The sequence below is a fragment of the Macrobrachium rosenbergii genome, chromosome 4 (genome assembly GCF_040412425.1).
Source record: "Macrobrachium rosenbergii isolate ZJJX-2024 chromosome 4, ASM4041242v1, whole genome shotgun sequence".
Lineage (NCBI taxonomy): Eukaryota > Metazoa > Arthropoda > Malacostraca > Decapoda > Palaemonidae > Macrobrachium > Macrobrachium rosenbergii.
In genome coordinates, this window is record NC_089744.1 from 4,255,001 (window position 1) to 4,271,949 (window position 16,949).

At 36.8% G+C, this 16,949-nt stretch overlaps 3 protein-coding genes and 1 pseudogene across 3 annotated transcripts; all 4 read right to left on the reverse strand.

Annotated features, from left to right (window-relative positions):
• Positions 1–420: 420 nt before the first annotated feature.
• LOC136830080 (uncharacterized) lies at positions 421–2,072 on the reverse strand. The gene is made up of 2 exons (XM_067089277.1): positions 2,010–2,072; positions 421–1,412 (listed from the first exon to the last, which is right to left on the reverse strand). Exons 1-2 carry the CDS (start codon positions 2,019–2,021, stop codon positions 555–557), a joined length of 870 nt encoding a protein of 289 aa, XP_066945378.1. The 5' UTR covers positions 2,022–2,072; the 3' UTR covers positions 421–554.
• A 3,163-nt stretch (positions 2,073–5,235) lies between these two features.
• On the reverse strand, positions 5,236–6,891 carry LOC136830092 (uncharacterized). Its single transcript, XM_067089288.1, has 2 exons — positions 6,844–6,891; positions 5,236–6,246 (listed from the first exon to the last, which is right to left on the reverse strand). Exons 1-2 carry the CDS (start codon positions 6,853–6,855, stop codon positions 5,452–5,454), a joined length of 807 nt encoding a protein of 268 aa, XP_066945389.1. The 5' UTR covers positions 6,856–6,891; the 3' UTR covers positions 5,236–5,451.
• Positions 6,892–10,362: 3,471 nt separating this feature from the next.
• On the reverse strand, positions 10,363–11,984 carry LOC136830124 (uncharacterized). The gene is made up of 2 exons (XM_067089318.1): positions 11,931–11,984; positions 10,363–11,358 (listed from the first exon to the last, which is right to left on the reverse strand). The coding sequence occupies exon 2, from the start codon at positions 11,163–11,165 to the stop codon at positions 10,497–10,499; it is 669 nt and encodes a 222-aa protein (XP_066945419.1). The 5' UTR covers positions 11,166–11,358; positions 11,931–11,984; the 3' UTR covers positions 10,363–10,496.
• Positions 11,985–15,076: 3,092 nt separating this feature from the next.
• On the reverse strand, positions 15,077–16,717 carry LOC136830114 (uncharacterized; annotated as a pseudogene).
• Positions 16,718–16,949: the final 232 nt, after the last annotated feature.

Below are 16,949 nucleotides of genomic sequence, written 5' to 3' on the forward strand. Positions count from 1 at the left end.
TTTATGTACAGTAACCGTTAATAATTGTTCCTGTAGATAATAGATAATTATTTCTTTTTTACCCAAATGCTGTCTTATAATTCTTTCCAAGGTTACCAGGCCAATTGCATTTTAGATTTTAGATTTTGTCATGATTAAATTTCAAAACTACTTTGTGATGCACTGAAGCATCTAGGCTCTTTGTTTTAAGTAATTGAGGGCAATAGACTAGCAGAAATATGTATTCTCATACTTTCTTTGGTGCGAACATTAAGCCTTTCTTGCCATATTGCAGTGTCCAGTGTTAAACAAAAAATACTTCATGTCATATTTTGAAAACAGTTCAGCAGATTACATATAGAGTGACTTGTCAGTTTCTGTTAAAATCGTCCAATCTAAATTAAGGGTTTTTCTACCAAGAAAGGTTAAGAAGACCAAATATAAAAGATAAAATTCTGTTTACTAGATTTTATGATAGCCTGAAACACATGAAATTATTAATATCATTCTTCCGTGTCTGAGTTATGAAGAGGGCAAGCCCAAAGTTACACATGTATTTGTATATTTTGAAAGTCTTATCCAGAAAAGCCAAAACCTCCATAAGGCCTATGGAAACCCCCAGAGAAAGGACGTCCATAGAACCTATGGGGTTCTGGTTCAGGTTCTGCACTTCGCCTCCATCGTCTGTGGAATCCGAAGGATGAACCAAAAGGCCTGTGTCCAAAGCCATGGTGTCCGAAAGATGGAGAAGCTTCAGGTTCAGGCTCTGCATCAGCCTCTGGATCAGCGCTACGCCTCCAGCGTCTGTGGAATCCGAAGGATGAACCAAAAGGCCTGTGTCCAAAGCCATGGTGTCCGAAAGATGGAGAAGCTTCGGGTTCAGGCTCTGGATCAGCGCTACGCCTCCAGCGTCTGTGGAATCCGAAGGATGAACCAAAAGGCCTGTGTCCAAAGCCATGGTGTCCGAAAGATGGAGAAGCTTCGGGTTCAGGCTCTGCGTCAGCCTCTGGATCAGCGCTACGCCTCCAGCGTCTGTGGAATCCGAAGGATGAACCAAAAGGCCTGTGTCCAAAGCCATGGTGTCCGAAAGATGGAGAAGCTTCGGGTTCAGGCTCTGCATCAGCCTCTGGATCAGCGCTACGCCTCCAGCGTCTGTGGAATCCGAAGGATGAACCAAAAGGCCTGTGTCCAAAGCCATAGTGACCGAAAGATGGAGAAGCTTCGGGTTCAGGCTCTGCATCAGCTACGGCTGTGGCCTCAGGCTCTGGATCGGCACTTCGCCTCCAGCGTCGGTGGCCAAATGAGGAAAATCCTCCCAAATGAGAGCCGAAGCCACGGTTGTAGAATCCGCGGTTGAAGCCTGGATCAGCTTCTGCCTCTGGGTCAGCAACGCCATTTGCGATGCAGAAAGAGGCAATCACTGCAACAAGTACCTGTAAATAAAGATTTAATTTTTCATATTCCTTTCTTAGGATTAAAGAAGAGTAGTATTTGGATTTGATAGTACTGAGGGAATGTCTCATGTTTTCTAAGTTTTTATGCCTGAAAAAGACAGCTGTATTCTGTGAATCTGAAAGGACTGTGGAACCAGCTCCTACCTTTGGAGCTGATTTTTGTTTTGATTATTATTCTACTCTGGTTTCCACGTCTACACAATTGATGGTCTGTTTCAATGGCAGATCTTTATCATTAAGATGATTTTAAATTTTATATTTTTACGTGTGTTTACTGCGATTATTTCCATAGTGACAAATCCCACATGACAACCAAAAATTTGAATAGCAGAAAGAGGCGTTAATCTAAAATACCCGAAAATTTGCAATTGTTATTTACATTATAATTCAAAAAAAGCATCGTAGGTAGATCAGCGTCTCAGCAATAGAAAGTTTTTGACTAGAAAAGAAAGTATCTTGTTTTTCTGAATTTTTGAATTGGTGTTGAAAATGATCGTTTCCTAGCATCTACTTTCCTCAACTTCAGTGGCAAGACAGAAGATCAGTTACAAGTGAAGAAAAGCAACGAAGACTCACCAGCGTCTTCATCTTGAAGTTCTTCCAGAGCAGCACTGGAGAGAAGTGATTTCCAGACCAGAGGTGGACCCTTATATACAGGTGGCTGGAGTCGCAGCGTAAATCCCCAATCATTCCCAACCGCCGACCATCCCCCACCCCTCACAACCATTGAGAAACAACTCCCCACCCCCTCCCCAAACCCTCTCCTATCCTATCACCCACCTATCCTCGCAGAAATATTAATCTTTCCGAGGATTGTTATTTTTTTCGTAATCTAAAGACTGCTTTACTGTAATGATAAAATACCAGTCATGGACATAAGATATATATATAAATAATATATATATATATATATATATATATATATATATATATATATATATATATATATATATATATATATATATATATATATATATATATATATATATATATGTATATTATACATATATCATATATATGTATATAGATAGATAGATAGATCGATAGATACATAGATAAATAGATAAATAACACCAATTCTTCAGATGGCGAAAAGGTAAAGGTTGTGAAAGCTTCTTTATAAAAATATACTTTTATTAGTAAAATCAGGAAAGTTCAGTGTAAAAGTAATTGTAAAAATTTCCATCCAATGAAACAATCTTAGATTTTAAAATCATTATTTAATTTTTTTTTCAGTGATGATATTTAAAAGTAAAACATTTTGAAGTTGATGAAAAATAGGGCATTCTTCTGACAATTTAGGTTACTTGTTTATGATTGTACCTTAGCTACAGACAGAATTTCGAGTTGCTTCGTAAACTGTTTCTAAGCTACCGCTTCCGACGTCCTTGCCTTGTGCCAAGAGACTGAGAAGCAGCATCTTGTTGTAGAAATTCTTCAATTTGAGCAGCTGTGTCCTTGTCAACGAATTTTTCTTTTTATGTGTTGAAGTGCAATGGGGATATATTGTTCAAATCACCATTTTTGTCCGTGATTTGTAAAACCAGTCATCCGTTTCGTGAAGCCTAACAACTAAACAGGACCTCCCAGTCTTTGAAGTGTCAAATCCGTCACCTTAATGCTCTCGGGAAATTCTTATTCTGCTTGTAGGCGCTTAGAATATAGTAAGTAATTAGTTTTTTTTAGTCCCATTTATCTAAATCGGAATTAGCTTCTTGACGCTGTTTTTCCGTGATCGTGCTTCCTCGAATACCTAATAAATTATCAAGGTCAACGCTGGCAAAATGGGAATAAGCGGACCTCCCTAATCATTTCTAATCATCCATTTTGTCATCTGCTGAATCGTAGACGAACCAGAGCAGACAGATTCCAAAACACTGGACCTTTCATACACCTACACAAAGGCTTTATCAGTAACACATCGTTCTGTCTCGCACACACCATGCGCAGTTCAGTTCTATCTTGCATGCAGTCCCCCTTCCTTCCAGGATACTTTTTTGTAAACACCCATTAGAGCACTTTCCAGATCTTTTCTCCTATTCCTCTTAACATATAAATAATAAACACACACTCATACATGTATATATATATATATATATATATATATATATATATATATATATATATATATATATATATATATTATATATTTTCTATAGGTGGTTATATACATATAATAAAAAAACCATATTCCAAAACACTGGACCTTTCATCTCTCTCTCTCATGAGTCTCTCTCTCTCTCTCTATCTTCATGCTCCCCCTCCTTCCAAGATATTAATTCTTGTTCGCCATCTATCTCTCTATCTTTCTCTATCTATAACACTCAAATATATACATGCATATATATGTTTATATATATATATATATATATATATATATATATATATATATATATATATATACTCTCTCTCTCTCTCTCTCTCTCTCTCTCTCTCTCTCTCTCTCTCTCTCTCTCTCTCTCTAAATATATATATATAATATATCTATCTCTCTATCTATCTATATATATATATATATATATATATATATATATATATATATATATATATATATATATATATATATATATATATGTATATATATATATATATATATATATACATATATCATATATATATATATATATATATATATACATACACACATATACATGATCTGCTCTGAAAACGATATTATAACAGTAAACATTTTATGACAAGCAGGGATAATAAAAGGATAAGCACTTGACATCAATGCATCACCACGAACTCATCATAGTATGTATTACAAAATCGGATTTATCTAAAGAGAAAATAATAGAGAGAAAAAAATAGCTATGAATAAATACATACTAAGTTTGAATGCTACATACTTTTTCAACCGTCACTGTTCTGTAAATAAATGTGCTATGCAAAGCTTGTGAGAAATATAAAAATATACACACAAGTCTCCCCACCTGCTCCAATAAAATGAACCTGCAGGGAGCTAGTGCCGTCAGTACATCTCACGTGTTGCACAGTAGGCATTACTAAATGGTGTTTGCAGCTTCCTTTCGGCTCATAGCTGAACCTACTGCCATTCCCGCTTCCTTTCTTCACTCTTGCTGGCCAACCTCACAAAGTTTTGTTCCTTAGTGCGAATGTGGGGTTTTCTTCAGTTCCACACTTGGATCCTTGTGCTTCATTCATCTCTGGATCTCTCTATCTTGCTGTCCTGCTCCAGTTCTCTCTCTTCACTGTCTTGTGCGCTGAATGGCAGAAAGTGCCCCAGTGCCTAAATGACTGTATAGATTTCATAAAATCAAATGAAAATAAAATAAATATCAGAAGCCTCTGTAAACACAGCTGTCAAAGTTGTGATGACCAACTTCTGTTTTAGGTAAATGCCTTTGCCTATATTTCTTTCTGTACAGTAACCGTTAATAATTGTTCCTGTAGATAATAGATAATTATTTCTTTTTTACCCAAATGCTGTCTTATAATTCTTTCCAAGGTTACCAGGCCAATTGCATTTTAGATTTTAGATTTTGTCATGATTAAATTTCAAAACTACTTTGTGATGCACTGAAGCATCTAGGCTCTTTGTTTTAAGTAATTGATGGCAATAGACTAGCAGAAATATGTATTCTCATACTTTCTTTGGTGCGAACATTAAGCCTTTCTTGCCATATTGCAGTGTCCAGTGTTAAACAAAAAATACTTCATGTCATATTTTGAAAACAGTTCAGCAGATTACATATAGAGTGACTTGTCAGTTTCTGTTAAAATCGTCCAATCTAAATTAAGGGGTTTTTCTACCAAGAAAGGTTAAGAAGACCAAATATAAAAGATAAAATTCTGTTTACTAGATTTTATGATAGCCTGAAACACATGAAATTATTAATATCATTCTTCCGTGTCTGAGTTATGAAGAGGGCAAGCCCAAAGTTACACATGTATTTGTATATTTTGAAAGTCTTATCCAGAAAAGCCAAAACCTCCATAAGGCCTATGGAAACCCCCAGAGAAAGGACGTCCGTAGAACCTATGGGGTTCTGGTTCAGGTTCTGCACTTCGCCTCCATCGTCTGTGGAATCCGAAGGATGAACCAAAGGCCTGTGTCCAAAGCCATGGTGTCCGAAAGATGGAGAAGCTTCGGGTTCAGGCTCTGCATCAGCCTCTGGATCAGCGCTACGCCTCCAGCGTCTGTGGAATCCGAAGGATGAACCAAAAGGCCTGTGTCCAAAGCCATGGTGTCCGAAAGATGGAGAAGCTTCGGGTTCAGGCTCTGGATCAGCGCATCAGCCTCTGGATCAGCGCTACGCCTCCAGCGTCTGTGGAATCCGAAGGATGAACCAAAAGGCCTGTGTCCAAAGCCATGGTGTCCGAAAGATGGAGAAGCTTCGGGTTCAGGCTCTGCATCAGCCTCTGGATCAGCGCTACGCCTCCAGCGTCTGTGGAATCCGAAGGATGAACCAAAAGGCCTGTGTCCAAAGCCATGGTGTCCGAAAGATGGAGAAGCTTCGGGTTCAGGCTCTGCATCAGCCTCTGGATCAGCGCTACGCCTCCAGCGTCTGTGGAATCCGAAGGATGAACCAAAAGGCCTGTGTCCAAAGCCATAGTGACCGAAAGATGGAGAAGCTTCGGGTTCAGGCTCTGCATCAGCTACGGCTGTGGCCTCAGGCTCTGGATCGGCACTTCGCCTCCAGCGTCGGTGGCCAAATGAGGAAAATCCTCCCAAATGAGAGCCAAAGCCACGGTTGTAGAATCCGCGGTTGAAGCCTGGATCAGCTTCTGCCTCTGGGTCAGCAACGCCATTTGCGATGCAGAAAGAGGCAATCACTGCAACAAGTACCTGTAAATAAAGATTTAATTTTTCATGTTCCTTTCTTAGGATTAAAGAAGAGTAGTATTTGGATTTGATAGTACTGAGGGAATGTCTCATGTTTTCTAAGTTTTTATGCCTGAAAAAGACAGCTGTATTCTGTGAATCTGAAAGGACTGTGGAACCAGCTCCTACCTTTGGAGCTGATTTTTGTTTTAATTATTATTCTACTCTGGTTTCCACGTCTACACAATTGATGGTCTGTGTTTCTACGGCAGATCTTTATCATTAAGATGATTTTAAATTTTATATTTTTACGTGTGTTTACTGCGATTATTTCCATAGTGACAAATCCCACATGACAACCAAAAATTTGAATAGCAGAAAGAGGCGTTAGTCTAAAATACCCGAAAATTTGCAATTGTTATTTACATTATAATTCAAAAAGCATCGTAGGTAGATCAGCGTCTCAGCAATAGAAAGTTTTTGACTAGAAAAGAAAGTATCTTGTTTTTCTGAATTTTTGAATTGGTGTTGAAAATTATCGTTTCCTAGCATCTACTTTCCTGAACTTCAGTGGCAAGACAGAAGATCAGTTATAAGTGAAGAAAAGCAACGAAGACTCACCAGCGTCTTCATCCTGAAGTTCTTCCAGAGCAGCACTGGAGAGAAGTGATTTCCAGACCAGAGGTGGACCCTTATATACAGGTGGCTGGAGTCGCAGCGTAAATCCCCAATCATCCCAACCGCCGACCATCCCCACCCTCACAACCATTGAGAAACAACTCCCACCCCCTCCCCAACCCTCTCTATCCTATCACCCACCTATCCTCGCAGAAATATTAATCTTTCCGAGGATTCTTATTTTTTTCTGTAATCTAAAGACTGCTTTACTATATAAATATATATATATATATATATATATATATATATATATATATATATATATATATATATATATATATATATATATATATATATATATATATATAAATAATGTCTATATATATATATATATATATATATATATATATATATATGTATATGTATATATACATATATCATATATATGTATATAGATAGATCGATAGATAGATTGATAGATAGATAGATAAATAACACCAATTCTTCAGATGGCGAAAAGGTAAAGGTTGTGAAAGCTTCTTTATAAAAATATACTTTTATTAGTAAAATCAGGAAAGTTCAGTGTAAAAGTAATTGTAAAAATTTTCATCCAAAGAAACAATCTTAGATTTTAAAATCATTATTTAATTTTTTTCAGTGATGATATTTAAAAGAAAACATTTTGAAGTTGATGAAAAATAGGGCATTCTTCTGACAATTTAGGTTACTTGTTTATGATTGTACCTTAGCTACAGACAGAATTTCGAGTTGCTTCGTAAACTATTTCTAAGCTACAGCTTCCGACGTCCTTGCCTTGTGCCAAGAGACTGAGAAGCAGCATATTGTTGTAGATATTCTTCAATTTGAGCAGCTGTGTCCTTGTCAACGAATTTTTCTTTTTATGTGTTGAAGTGCAATGGGGATATATTGTTCAAATCACCATTTTTGTCCGTGATTTGGAAAACCAGTCATCCGTTTCGTGAAGCCTAACAACTAAACAGGACCTCCCAGTCTTTGAACTGTCAAATCCGTCACCTTAATGCTCTCGGGAAATTCTTATTCTGCTTGTAGGCGCTTAGAATATAGTAAGTAATTAGTTTTTTTAGTCCCATTTATCTAAATCAGAATTAGCTTCTTGACGCTGTTTTTCCGTGATCGTGCTTCCTCGAATACCTAATAAATTATCAAGGTCAACGCTGGCAAAATGGGAATAAGCGGACCGCCCTCTAATCACTTCATTTCTATATAGAATCCATTTTGTCATTTTTCTCGTCTTACTGGATATATATATATATATATATATATATATATATATATATATAAATATATATATATATATATATATATATATATATATTAACTTTATCACTTTATACACAATTGTTCTGTGCATTAGTAGAATTACTAAAAGGACCTCATTGAAACTGGATGGTATCTAACGGAGTTTTTATTCAAAAAGTTACAAGCTTTCTTGGACAAACAGTCCACATTATCAAGTATCCGTACTTTTTCTGAATAAATACTCCATTAGATACCATCCAGTTTGATTGAGGTCCTTTTTATATAATATACTATATATATATATATATATATATATATATATATATATATATATATATATATATATACATATATATATAATTTGTGTATATATATATATATATATATATATATATATATATATATATATATATATATATATATCAAAATTTTACTCAATTTTCTCTAACGGAGGTGGTTCCAAAATGTTACAGCAACGCACAAACTGTATCTGTTGAATCGTAGACGAACCAGAGCAGACAGATTCCAAAACACTGGACCTTTCATACACCTACACAAAAGGCTCATGAGTAACACATCGCGTCTCGCACACACCATGCGCAATTCACCTCTATCTTGCATGCTCCCCCTTCCTTCCAAGATATTAATTCTTGTTCGCCATCTATCCAGCACTTTCCAGATCTTTCTCTCCTATTCCTCTTAACACTCAAATAATCAACACACACTCATACATGCATATATATGTTTATATATATATATATATATATATATATATATATATATATATATATATATATATATATAAAAATATATATCGCTCTCTCTCTCTCTCTCTCTCTCTCTCTCTCTCTCTCTCTCTCTCTCTCTCTCTCTCTCTCTCTGCTTATATCTACCTTCCTATATATCTATCTCTCTATCTACCTATATATACAGTATATATATATATATATATATATATATATATATATATATATATATATATATATATATGTATATATGTATATATATATATATATATATACATATATATATATATATATATATATATATATATATATATATATATATATATATATATACATACATACACACACATATGTTCTGGCTCTGAAAACGATATTATATCAGCAAACATTTTATGACAAGCAGGGATAATAGAAGGATAAGCACTTGACATCAATGCATCACCACGAACTCATCATAGTATGTATTACAAAATCGGATTTATCTAAAGAGAAAATAATAGAGAGAAAAAAATAGCTATGAATAAATACATACTAAGTTTGAATGCTACATACTTTTCAACCGTCACTGTTCTGTAAATAAATGTGCTATGCAAAGCTTGTGAGAAATATAAAAATATACACACAAGTCTCCCCACCTGCTCCAATAAAATGAACCTGCAGGAGCTAGTGCCGTCAGTACATCTCACGTGTTGCACAGTAGGCATAAATGGTGTTTGCAGCTTCCTTTCGGCTCATAGCTGAACCTACTGCCATTCCCGCTTCCTTTCTTCACTCTTGCTGGCCAACCTCACCAAGTTTTGTTCCTTAGTGCGAATGTGGGGTTTTCTTCAGTTCCACACTTGGATCCTTGTGCTTCATTCATCTCTGGATCTCTCTATCTTGCTGTCCTGCTCCAGTTCTCTCTCTTCACTGTCTTGTGCGCTGAATGGCAGAAAGTGCCCCAGTGCCTAAATAACTGTATAGATTTCATAAAATCAAAATAAAATAAAATAAACATTAGAAGCCTCTGTAAAGACAGCTGTCAAAGTTGTGATGACCAACTTCTGTTTTAGGTGAATGCCTGTGCTTATATTCCTTTATGTACAGTAACCGTTAATAATTGTTCCTGTAGATAATAGATCATTATTTCTTTTTTACCCAAATGCTGTCTTATAATTCTTTCCAAGGTTACCAGGCCAATTGCATTTTAGATTTTAGATTTTGTCATGATTAAATTTCAAAACTACTTTGTGATGCACTGAAGCATCTAGGCTCTTTGTTTTAAGTAATTGATGGCAATAGACTAGCAGAAATATGTATTCTCATACTTTGTTTGGTGCGAACATTAAGCCTTTCTTGCCATATTGCAGTGTCCAGTGTTAAACAAAAATACTTCATGTCATATTTTGAAAACAGTTCAGCAGATTACATATAGAGTGACTTGTCAGTTTCTGTTAAAATCGTCCAATCTAAATTAAGGGGTTTTTCTACCAAGAAAGGTTAAGAAGACCAAATATAAAAGATAAAATTCTGTTTACTAGATTTTATGATAGCCTGAAACACATGAAATTATTAATATCATTCTTCCGTGTCTGAGTTATGAGGAGGGCAAGCCCAAAGTTACACATGTATTTGTATATTTTGAAAGTCTTATCCAGAAAAGCCAAAACCTCCATAAGGCCTATGGAAACCCCCAGAGAAAGGACGTCCGTAGAACCTATGGGGTTCTGGTTCAGGTTCTGCACTTCGCCTCCATCGTCTGTGGAATCCGAAGGATGAACCAAAAGGCCTGTGTCCAAAGCCATGGTGTCCGAAAGATGGAGAAGCTTCAGGTTCAGGCTCTGCATCAGCCTCTGGATCAGCGCTACGCCTCCAGCGTCTGTGGAATCCGAAGGATGAACCAAAAGGCCTGTGTCCAAAGCCATGGTGTCCGAAAGATGGAGAAGCTTCGGGTTCAGGCTCTGGATCTGGATCAGCGCTACGCCTCCAGCGTCTGTGGAATCCGAAGGATGAACCAAAAGGCCTGTGTCCAAAGCCATGGTGTCCGAAAGATGGAGAAGCTTCGGGTTCAGGCTCTGCATCAGCCTCTGGATCAGCGCTACGCCTCCAGCGTCTGTGGAATCCGAAGGATGAACCAAAAGGCCTGTGTCCAAAGCCATGGTGTCCGAAAGATGGAGAAGCTTCGGGTTCAGGCTCTGCATCAGCCTCTGGATCAGCGCTACGCCTCCAGCGTCTGTGGAATCCGAAGGATGAACCAAGGCCTGTGTCCAAAGCCATAGTGACCGAAAGATGGAGAAGCTTCGGGTTCAGGCTCTGCATCAGCTACGGCTGTGGCCTCAGCCTCTGGATCGGCACTTCGCCTCCAGCTTCGGTGGCCAAATGAGGAAAATCCTCCCAAATGAGAGCCAAAGCCACGGTTGTAGAATCCGCGGTTGAAACCTGGATCAGCTTCTGCCTCTGGGTCAGCAACGCCATTTGCAATGCAGAAAGAGGCAATCACTGCAACAAGTACCTGTAAATAAAGATTTAGTTTTTCATATTCCTTTCTTAGGATTAAAGAAGAGTAGTATTTGGATTTGATAGTACTGAGGGAATGTCTCATGTTTTCTAATTTTTTTATGCCTGAAAGGAATGTGGAACCAGCTCCTGCCTTTGGAGCTGATTTTTGTTTTGATTATTATTCTACTCTGTTTTCTACGTCTACACAATTGATGGTCTGTGTTTCTATGGCAGATCTTTATCATTAAGACAATTTTAAATTTTATGTTTTTACATATGTGTTTACTGCGATTATTTCCATAGTGACAAATCCCACATGACAACCGAAAATTTGAATAGCAGAAAGAGGTGTTAGTCTAAAATACCCGAAAATTTGCAATTGTTATTTACATTATAATTCAAAAAGCATCGTAGGTAGATCAGCGTCTCAGCAATAGAAAGTTTTTGACTAGAAAAGAAAGTATCTTGTTTTTCTGAATTTTTGAAATGGTGTTGAAAATGATTGTTTCCTAGCATCTACTTTCCTGAACTTCAGTGGCAAGACAGAAGATCAGTTACAAGTGAAGAAAAGCAACGAAGACTCACCAGCGTCTTCATCCTGAAGTTCTTCCAGAGCAGCACTGGAGAGAAGTGATTTCCAGACCAGAGGTGGACCCTTATATACAGGTGGCTGGAGTCGCAGCGTAAATCCCCAATCATCCCAACCGCCGACCATCCTCCACCCCTCACAACCATTGAGAAACAACTCCCCACCCCCTCCCCCAACCCTCTCCTATCCTATCACCCACCTATCCTCGCAGAAATATTAATCTTTCCGAGGATTCTTATTTCTTTCGTAATCTAAAGACTGCTTTACTGTAATGATAAAATACCAGTCATGATATAAGATATATATATATATATATATATATATATATATATATATATATATATATATATATATATATATATATATATATATATATATACATAGAGAGAGAGTAAATAATGTCTAATATATGTATATATATATATATATATATATATATATATATATATATATATATATATATATATATATATATATATATATATATATATATATATATATGTATATAGATAGATAGATAGATAGATAGATAGATAGATAGATAAATAACACCAATTCTTCAGATGGCGAAAAGGTAAAGATTGTGAAAGCTTCTTTATAAAAATATACTTTTATTAGTAAAATCAGGAAAGTTCAGTGTAAAAGTAATTGTAAAAATTTTCATCCAAAGAAACAATCTTAGATTTTAAAATCATTATTTAATTTTTTTTTCAATGATGATATTTAAAAGTAAAACATTTTGAAGTTGATGAAAAATAGGGCATTCTTCTGACAATTTAGGTTACTTGTTTATGATGGTACCTTAGCTACAGACAGAATTTCGAGTTGCTTGGTAAACTGTTTCTAAGCTACATCTTCCGACGTCCTTGCCTTGTGCCAAGAGACTGAGAAGCAGCATCTTGTTGTAGAAGTTCTTCAATTTGAGCAGCTGTGTCCTTGTCAACGAATTTTTCTTTTTATGTGTTGAAGTGCAATGGGGATATATTGTTCAAATCACCATTTTTGTCCGTGATTTGGAAAACCAGTCATCCGTTTCGTGAAGCCTAACAACTAAACAGGACCTCCCAGTCTTTGAACTGTCAAATCCGTCACCTTAATGCTCTCGGGAAATTCTTATTCTGCTTGTAGGCGCTTAGAATATAGTAAGTAATTTGTTTTTTTTAGTCCCATTTATCTAAATCAGAATTAGCTTCTTGACGCTGTTTTTCCGTGATCGTGCTTCCTCGAATACCTAATAAATTATCAAGGTCAACGCTGGCAAAATGGGAATAAGCGGACCGCCCTCTAATCACTGTCATCTGCTGAATCGTAGACGAACCAGAGCAGACAGATTCCAAAACACTGGACCTTTCATACACCTACACAAAAGGCTCATCAGTAACACATCGCGTCTCGCACACACCATGCGCAGTTCACCTCTATCTTGCATGCTCCCCCTTCCTTCCAGGATATTAATTCTTGTACGCCACCTATCGAGCACTTTCCAGATCTTTCTCTCCTATTCCTCTTAACACGCAAATAATAAACACACACTCATACATGCATATATATATATATATATATATATATATATATATATATATATATATATATATATATATATATATATAAATATATACATATAATAAAAATATATATCTGCTCTCTCTCTCTCTCTCACTCTCTACTCTCTGCTTATATCTGCCTTCCTATATATCTATGCTCTTCCTTATCTATCTGTATGTATATATATATATATTTGTATAAATAATACTGTACATGCATATATATATATATATATATATATATATATATATATATATATATATATATATATATATATAAATATATATATGTATATATATATATATATATATATATATATATATATATATATATACAGTATATATACTATATATGTATATATATATATCTATATATATATATATATATATATATATATATATATATATATATATATATATATATATATATATATATATATACATACACACATATATGATCTGGCTCTGAAAACGATATTATAACAGTAAACATTTTATGACAAGCAGGGATAATAAAACGTTAAGCACTTGACATCAATGCATCACCACGAACTCATCAATGTATGTATTACAAAATCATATTTATCTAAAGAGAAAATAATAGATAGAAAAAGATAGTCATGAATAAATATATACTAAGTTTGAACGCTACATACTTTTTCAACCGTCACTGTTCTGTAAATAAATGTGCTATGCAAAGCTTGTGAGAAATATAAAAGTATACACACAAGTCTCCCCACCTGCTCCAATAAAATGAACCTGCAGGGAGCTAGTGCCGTCAGTACATCTCACGTGTTGCACAGTAGGCATTACTGTTTGCAGCTTCCTTTCGGCTCATAGCTGAACCTACTGCCATTCCCGCTTCCTTTCTTCACTCTTGCTGGCCAACCTCGCAAAGTTTATTCCTTAGTGCGAATGTGGGGTTTTCTTCAGTTCCACACTTGGATCCTTGTGCTTCATTCATCTCTGGATCTCTCTATCTTGCTGTCCTGCTCCAGTTCTCTCTCTTCACTGTCTTGTGCGCTGAATGGCAGAAAGTGCCCCAGTGCCTAAATGACTGTATAGATTTCATAAAATCAAATGAAAATAAAATAAATATAAGAAGCCTCTGTAAACACTGCTGTCAAAGTTGTGATGACCAACTTCTGTTTTAGGTAAATGCCTTTGCCTATATTCCTTTATGTACAGTAACCGTTAATAATTGTTCCTATAGATAAATAGATCATTATTTCTTTTTACCCAAATGCTGTCTTATAATTCTTTCCAAGGTTACCAGGCCAATTGCATTTTAGATTTTAGATTTTTCATGATTAAATTTCAAAACTACTTTGTGATGCACTGAAGCATCTAGGCTCTTTGTTTTAAGTAATTGAGGGCAATAGACTAGCAGAAATATGTATTCTCATACTTTCTTTGGTGCGAACATTAAGCCTTTCTTGCCATATTGCAGTGTCCAGTGTTAAACAAAAATACTTCATGTCATATTTTGAAAACAGTTCAGCAGATTACATATAGAGTGACTTGTCAGTTTCTGTTAAAATCGTCCAATCTAAATTAAGGGGTTTTTCTACCAAGAAAGGTTAAGAAGACCAAATATAAAAGATAAAATTCTGTTTACTAGATTTTATGATAGCCTGAAACACATGAAATTATTAATATCATTCTTCCGTGTCTGAGTTATGAAGAGGGCAAGCCCAAAGTTACACATGTATTTGTATATTTTGAAAGTCTTATCCAGAAAAGCCAAAACCTCCATAAGGCCTATGGAAACCCCCCAGAGAAAGGACGTCCATAGAACCTATGGGGTTCTGGTTCAGGTTCTGCACTTCGCCTCCATCGTCTGTGGAATCCGAAGGATGAACCAAAAGGCCTGTGTCCAAAGCCATGGTGTCCGAAAGATGGAGAAGCTTCAGGTTCAGGCTCTGCATCAGCCTCTGGATCAGCGCTACGCCTCCAGCGTCTGTGGAATCGAAGGATGAACCAAAAGGCCTGTGTCCAAAGCCATGGTGTCCGAAAGATGGAGAAGCTTCGGGTTCAGGCTCTGGATCAGCGCTACGCCTCCAGCGTCTGTGGAATCCGAAGGATGAACCAAAAGGCCTGTGTCCAAAGCCATGGTGTCCGAAAGATGGAGAAGCTTCGGGTTCAGGCTCTGGATCAGCCTCTGGACTACGCCTCCAGCGTCTGTGGAATCCGAAGGATGAACCAAAGGCCTGTGTCCAAAGCCATGGTGTCCGAAAGATGGAGAAGCTTCGGGTTCAGGCTCTGCATCAGCCTCTGGATCAGCGCTACGCCTCCAGCGTCTGTGGAATCCGAAGGATGAACCAAAAGGCCTGTGTCCAAAGCCATAGTGACCGAAAGATGGAGAAGCTTCGGGTTCAGGCTCTGCATCAGCTACGGCTGTGGCCTCAGGCTCTGGATCGGCACTTCGCCTCCAGCGTCGGTGGCCAAATGAGGAAAATCCTCCCAAATGAGAGCCGAAGCCACGGTTGTAGAATCCGCGGTTGAAGCCTGGATCAGCTTCTGCCTCTGGGTCAGCAACGCCATTTGCGATGCAGAAAGAGGCAATCACTGCAACAAGTACCTGTAAATAAAGATTTAATTTTTCATATTCCTTTCTTAGGATTAAAAAGAAGAGTAGTATTTGGATTTGATAGTACTGAGGGAATGTCTCATGTTTTCTAAGTTTTTATGCCTGAAAAAGACAGCTGTATTCTGTGATTCTGAAAGGACTGTGGAACCAGCTCCTACCTTTGGAGCTGATTTTTGTTTTGATTATTATTCTACTCTTTTCCACGTCTACACAATTGATGGTCTGTTTCAATGGCAGATCTTTATCATTAAGATGATTTTAAATTTTATATTTTTACGTGTGTTTACTGCGATTATTTCCATAGTGACAAATCCCACATGACAACCAAAAATTTGAATAGCAGAAAGAGGCGTTAGTCTAAAATACCCGAAAATTTGCAATTGTTATTTACATTATAATTCAAAAAGCATCGTAGGTAGATCAGCGTCTCAGCAATAGAAAGTTTTTGACTAGAAAAGAAAGTATCTTGTTTTTCTGAATGTTTGAAATGGTGTTGAAAATGATCGTTTCCTAGCATCTGCTTTCCTCAACTTCAGTGACAAGACAGAAGATCAGTTATAAGTCAAGAAAAGCAACGAAGACTCACCAGCGTCTTCATCTTGAAGTTCTTCCAGAGCAGCACTGGAGAGAAGTGATTTCCAGACCAGAGGTGGACCCTTATATACAGGTGGCTGGAGTCGCAGCGTAAATCCCCAATCATCCCAACCGCCGACCATCCTCCACCCCTCACAACCATTGAGAAACAACTCCCCCCCCCTCCCCAACCCTCTCCTATCCTATCACCCACCTATCCTCGCAGAAATATTAATCTTTCCGAGGATTCTTATTTTCCAAAGACTTTCTGTAATGATAAAAACCAGTCATGGACATGAATACTTTAC

Bases quoted from the DNA above. Each gene is read 5' to 3' on its own strand.
- LOC136830124 (XM_067089318.1), bottom strand. From the start codon at position 11,165: ATGCAGAGCCTGAACCCGAAGCTTCTCCATCTTTCGGTCACTATGGCT.